Source organism: Capricornis sumatraensis, chromosome 6 (genome assembly GCF_032405125.1).
Source record: "Capricornis sumatraensis isolate serow.1 chromosome 6, serow.2, whole genome shotgun sequence".
Classification (NCBI taxonomy): Eukaryota; Metazoa; Chordata; class Mammalia; order Artiodactyla; family Bovidae; genus Capricornis; species Capricornis sumatraensis.
Window position 1 is genome coordinate 103,318,488 of NC_091074.1, and position 6,124 is coordinate 103,324,611.

General features: G+C 38.2%; 1 protein-coding gene across 1 annotated transcript; it reads right to left on the reverse strand.

Moving 5' to 3' along the window:
• Window positions 1-2,136: 2,136 nt before the first annotated feature.
• On the reverse strand, window positions 2,137-3,096 carry LOC138080802 (olfactory receptor 13F1-like). Its single transcript, XM_068973649.1, has one exon. It carries the CDS (start codon window positions 3,094-3,096, stop codon window positions 2,137-2,139), a length of 960 nt encoding a protein of 319 aa, XP_068829750.1.
• Between the last annotated feature and the right edge of the window lie 3,028 nt (window positions 3,097-6,124).

Genomic DNA, 6,124 nt, shown 5'->3' on the forward strand with positions numbered 1-6,124 from the left:
ACCTTCTCACTATGTGCACTCAAATTTTCTTTTCTTATAATGACACAAATCAGATTGTATAAGGGCCTACAATAACAGCCTCGTTTCAATTTAACCACCATTTAAAGGTTATATCTTCAAATATAGATGCATTCTGAGGTACTAGGTATGTGTGGGAGCAGGGGACGGGGGGCCAGCCCTTCCACATTAGACTTTTTAAGGGACACAAGCCAACATTACACAGAGGCTAAAATAAATTAGTTAAAAATCTAGTAAAGTAATTACATTCGCATATTGTTGTTGTTATATCAGTTGTTCAGTTGCTCAGTCATGTTCACCTCTTTGCGACCCCATGGACTGCAGCACACTACTGAGTGATGCCATCCATTGAGTCCGTGTTGCCATCCAACCATCTCATCCATTGTCATCCCCTTCTCCTTCTGCCTTCAATCTTTTCCCTCATCAGGGTCTTTCCTAATGAGTCGGCTCTTCACATCAAGTGGCCAAAGTATTGGAGCTTCAGCTTCAGCATCAGTCCTTCCAATGAATATTCAGGATTAATTTCCTTTAGGATTGACTGGTTTGATCTCCTTGCAGTCCAAGGGACTCTCAAGAGTCTTCTCTAACACCACAGTTCAAAAGCATAAAATCTTCAGTGCTCAGCCTTTTTTATATCCAACTCTTCACATTCATTTGTATATTCAGTTCAGTTCAGTTCAGTCGCTCAGTCGTGTCCGACTCTTTGCGACCCCGTGAATCGCAGCACGCCAGGCCTCCCTGTCCATCACCAACTCCCGGAGTACATGTACATAATTTTGAATACTCACCAATATGATAATTTAATGTTTAAGTTATATTTACAATGAAGTACCACCTCACACTGATCAGAATGGCCATCATCAATATGTCTACAAATAATAAATATTAGAGAAGGTGTGGAGAAAAGTGAACTCTCCTACATTGCTTGTGAGGATGCAGATTGGCACAACCACAATGGAGACCAGTATGGACGTTCTTTAAAAAACTAATAATAGAGTTGCCGTAGTATACTGAAATCTACTCCTGGGTATATATACAGAGAAAATACTAATTCAAAAAGATACATGCACCCCAATGTTCATAACAGCAATATTTGCAATAGGCAAGACATGGAAGCAACCTAAGTGTCCACTGACAGATGAATGAATAAAGAAGATGTGGAATACATATACAGGGTAATGTTACTCAACTATAAAAAGGATAAAACAATGTCATTTGCAGCAACATGGCTGGATCTAGAAAAAATTACACTAAGTGAAGTAAATTAGAGAAAGACAAATAGATGATACCATCAATTTGTGGAGTCTACAAAAAATGATAAAAATGAATTTATTTATAAAATAGACTCACAGATACAGAAAACAAGCTTATCATTACCAAAAATGAAAGGAGGATGATGGATAAATTGGGAATTTGAGACTAATTGATTGCTGTTGTTGTTTAGTTACTAAGTTGTGTCCGACTCTTTTGCAACCCCATAGACTATATAGCCCACCAGGCTCCTCTGTCTGTAGGATTTCCCTGGCAATAATACTGGAGTGAGTTGCCATTTCCTTTAATAGGGGATCTTCTCGACCCAGTGATAGAACCTGTGCCTCTTGCATTGTCAGGCAAATTCTTCACCACTGAGCCACCAGAGAAGCCTGAGGCTAATAGATACCCAATTACCTAATCCTACATACAAAACAGATAAATAACCAGGACCTACTATAAACATGGGGAAATATATTCAATATCTTATCATAACCTACTTTGGAAAAGAATCTGAAAAAGAATACACACACACACATAACTGAATTATTTTGTTATAGACTTGAAATCATATTAATCAATATATGTCAATTTTAAAAATTTTTAGAAAGAAATAAAAATATCATTAAACCAACAAAAATAATTATTTTTAACCCTATAACCCCAAATAAAGTTAAAATTTGTCATCATGAGACTATTTGTTTAAGATCAGATAAACTTATATATGATACATTGATATTACTTAGACTTTCAGTGCTTAGTCAAAGAAGAGACTTAGAAAATTGCACATCACATTTAAAAATGAGTACCCCAATTATCTCCTGATATATATAGAAAGCACTAAATATCCCTTAATGTTTACAGATATTATTTGCTACTAGAGACTGAAAGAGCACAAAGAGAGTTCCTAACCAGCAATTTTTTCACAGCCACTTTCACTTCTCTGTTCCGTAAACTATAAATGATAGGATTCAACATGGGGGTTAAGCCAGCATATACCAAGGCTATAAATTTATCTATTTCCTGTGAATCCATAGTTGATGGCTTCAGGTACATGGAGAGAGCTGTCCCATAGAATAAAACCACTACACTCAGGTGGGCTGCACATGTTGAAAAAGCCTTACTTCGACCATCCAGTGAGCTGATTCTTAGGATGCTAGAGAGGATGAATGCATAAGAAATACAAATGAGGAGCATTGGCATAGGAAGAAGAAGTACACTGATCACCAGCATGATTAACTGCACCTTGGAAGTGTCTACACAAGCCAGTTTCAGGACGGCCAGAATCTCACAAGTGAAATGATTGATGACACTACTTCCACACAGTGACAGCTGCAACACAGACACAATTTCCACCAGGGCAGTGAAGGACCCTGTCACCCACGATCCAGCTGCAATCTGAACACAAATCTTCTTGTTCATGATGATGGAGTATCTCAGGGGGTTGCAGATGGCTACATATCGGTCATACGCCATCACAGACAGGAGCACACACTCAGTGGAGCCCATGGCCAGAGAGAAGTACATCTGAGCAGCACACCCTGAGAATGAGATGGTGTTTTTCCCTGAAATAAAATTTGCCAGCATTGGAGTCAGGGCAGAAGAAGTGTACCAGATGTCCAGACATGACAGGTTGCTGAGGAAGAAGTACATGGGTGTGTGTAGATGAGAATCCAGGACACTAACCGAGATCAGAATAATATTACCCAGTAAGGTGATCAAGTACATCAGCAAGCACAGCACAAATATGGTGATTTCAACTTTGGGATAGTGAGTAAATCCCAGAAAAATCAAATTAGAAATGACTGTTGCATTTGTCTTGTCCATTTTATTCTTCATTGTTCATCTGTAATAATGAATAAAAGTATACATGGCCTTTGTTTAAAATTTACACTCTACCAACTTTCAAGGAGTTTTTGTTAGAGGAACTTTAAAGGGAGCATTGCCTTCCAATGTTACTAGCAATATTCACTCATTCATCCAACATTTACTGAATACACTCTAAGGCACTAGGAATCTAGAGTGAGGTTATACAAGTTCTTCTCTCAGGCAAATCAAAATCAAATAAAAGACACACTCAAGTAAATTAAAAGTTACAATAACATGATATACATATGCCCCAAGATACTAGGCAAACACAGAGACAAATGCTAACCTATGTCAGGGGTAATGCTTAGGAAGATATTTTGAGATTTGTTTTAATCAAAATATGAACGGCCTCAGTCAAGTTAAAGATCAGAAGAAGTTTCTGGGCAAAGAAACATTTTTGTTGTTGTTGTTGTTGTAAAAGTTGAAACAGGAAAGGTTTTGGATGCATTCCAAAAAGTTTCAAATTATGTGAAAAAAAAAAAACAAACGGAAATGCCACACACTAAGGAATATAAACAGGAGATCAGCAAGAGTCCACTCACTCTAACACTATGTGATATCTGTCTTCAAGAAGGCATTTTTGACTATGGAATAATCTTGAACCCATCCTTTATTACATTAAGTAATTCATAATGTAAAGCAAATTATTTACAATATATCTCACAACTGATCACATATGGAAGTATGTTTGAAAACCACTGTCTTTCAAAATAGAGTTCAAACAAATTCAGTCACAAGTTACACCAGCCTCACATTCTCATCATTGCCTACTTCTCTGATCTCATCTTCCAACACTCTACTTCTACCTTCTGCTCTAAAACAACCACTCTGTGGGTCCACATTCTTAGCATGCAAATTTATTTTTTATATATTTTAATATGCAATTATCTATCTGAAGTACCTTTCCTTCCCAGCTCTAATCTTAACTTTCTTGAATATTTCAATTAGTTACCAAAACTGTATGCCATAAATCATAAGTACAGCTTCATGCTTTGTACACAGTTAATGTAGTTCAAGTATATCACACTGACTATAGCTAGATAGGCATATCCCTATTGCTGCTGCAGTGGACACTAAGCTTGTGAAGAGATTGTTCCTCACAATACTAGCAAAGTAATAAGTCATGTTTAAGATTTTTAATTAACATGGCTGCTTTGAACATGGCAAGTTTTTGAAATGTGTTAAGATAAAAGCATTTTCACTTTGGTTCTCTGTGGCAACATAAAAGCCTGAAAATCTATGAACTTGTTACCTACATCTGCAAATTTCTCTGATCATTTCTCTGATCTAAAGAAACCAGTTGAATTAAGAAATAAAATGATTAGCTCTTAGTTTTAAGTATTTGATATACAGCCTTACAAATAGCTGTGAAAAGAGAGGTGAAAAGTAAAGGAGAAAAGGAAAGATATAAGCATCTGAATGCAGAGTTCCAAAGAATAGCAAGAAGAGATAAGAAAGCCTTCTTCAGCGATCAATGCAAAGAAATAGAGGAAAACAACAGAATGGGAAAGACTAGAGTTCTCTTCAAGAAAATTAGAGATACCAAGGGAACATTCCATGCAAAGATGGGCTCGATAAAGGACAGAAATCGTCTGGACCTAACAGAAGCAGAAAATATTAAGAAGAGGTGGCAAGAATACACGGAAGAACTGTACAAAAAAGATCTACACGACCCAGAAAATCATGATGATGTGATCACTAATCTAGAACCAGACATCTTGGAATGTGAAGTCAAGTGGGCCTTAGAAAGCATCACTACGAACAAAGCTAATGGAAGTGATGGAATTCCAGTTGAGTTCTTTCAAATCCTGAAAGATGATGCTGTGAAAGTGCTGCACTCAATACGTCAGCAAGTTTGAAAAACTCAGCAGTGGCCACAGGACTGGAAAAGGTCAGTATTCATTCCAATTCCAAAGAAAGGCAACACAAAAGAATGCTCAAACTACAGCACAATTGCACTCATCTCACATGCTAGTGAAGCATCTGCCTCCAATGCGGAAGACCCGGGTTTGATCCCTGGGTCGGGAAGATCTCCTGGAGAAGGAAATGGCAATTCGCTCCAGTATTCTTGCCTGGAGAATCCCATAGACAGAGAAGCCTAGTAGGTTACAGTCCACGGGGTCGCAAAGAGTCGGACACGACTGAGCGACTTCACCTCACCTCACCTCACATGCTAGTAAAGTAATGCCCAAAATTCTCCAAACCAGGCTTCAGCAATACCTGAACTGTGAACTCCCTGATGCTCAAGCTGGTTTTAGAAAAGGCAAAGGAACCAGAGATCAAATTGCCAACATCCACTGGATCATGGAAAAAGCAAGAGAGTTCCAGAAAAACATCTATTTCTGCTTTCTTGACTATGCCAAAGCCTTTGACTGTGTGGATCACAATAAACTGTGGAAAATTCTTAAAGAGATGGGACTACCAGACCACCTAACCTGCCTCTTGAGAAATCTGTATGCAGGTCAGGAAGCAACAGTTAGAACTGGACATGGAACAACAGACTGGTTCCAAATAGGAAAAGGAGTACGTCAAGGCTGTATATTGTCACCCTGCTTATTTCACTTCTATGCAGAGTACATCATGAGAAATGCTGGACTGGAAGAAACACAAGCTGGAATCAAGATTGCCGGGAGAAATATCAATAACCTCAGATATGCAGATGACACCACCCTTATGGCAGAAAGTGAAGAGGAACTAAAAAGCCTCTTGATGAAAGTGAAAGAGGAGAGTGAAAAAGTTGGCTTAAAGCTCAACATTCAGAAAACAAAGATCATGACATCTGGTCCCATCACTTCATGGGAAATAGATGGGGAAACAGTGGAAACAGTGCCAGACTTTATTTTGGGGGGCTCCAAAATCACTGCAGATGGTGACTGCAGCCATGAAATTAAAAGACACTTGCTCCTTGGAAGAAAAGTTATGACCAACCTAGATAGTATATTCAAAAGCAGAGACATTACTTTGCCAACTTAGGTCCATCTAGTCA

Excerpts from the sequence above, each read along its gene's own strand:
- LOC138080802 (XM_068973649.1), bottom strand. The coding sequence starts at position 3,096 with ATGGACAAGACAAATGCAACAGTCATTTCTAATTTGATTTTTCTGGGA.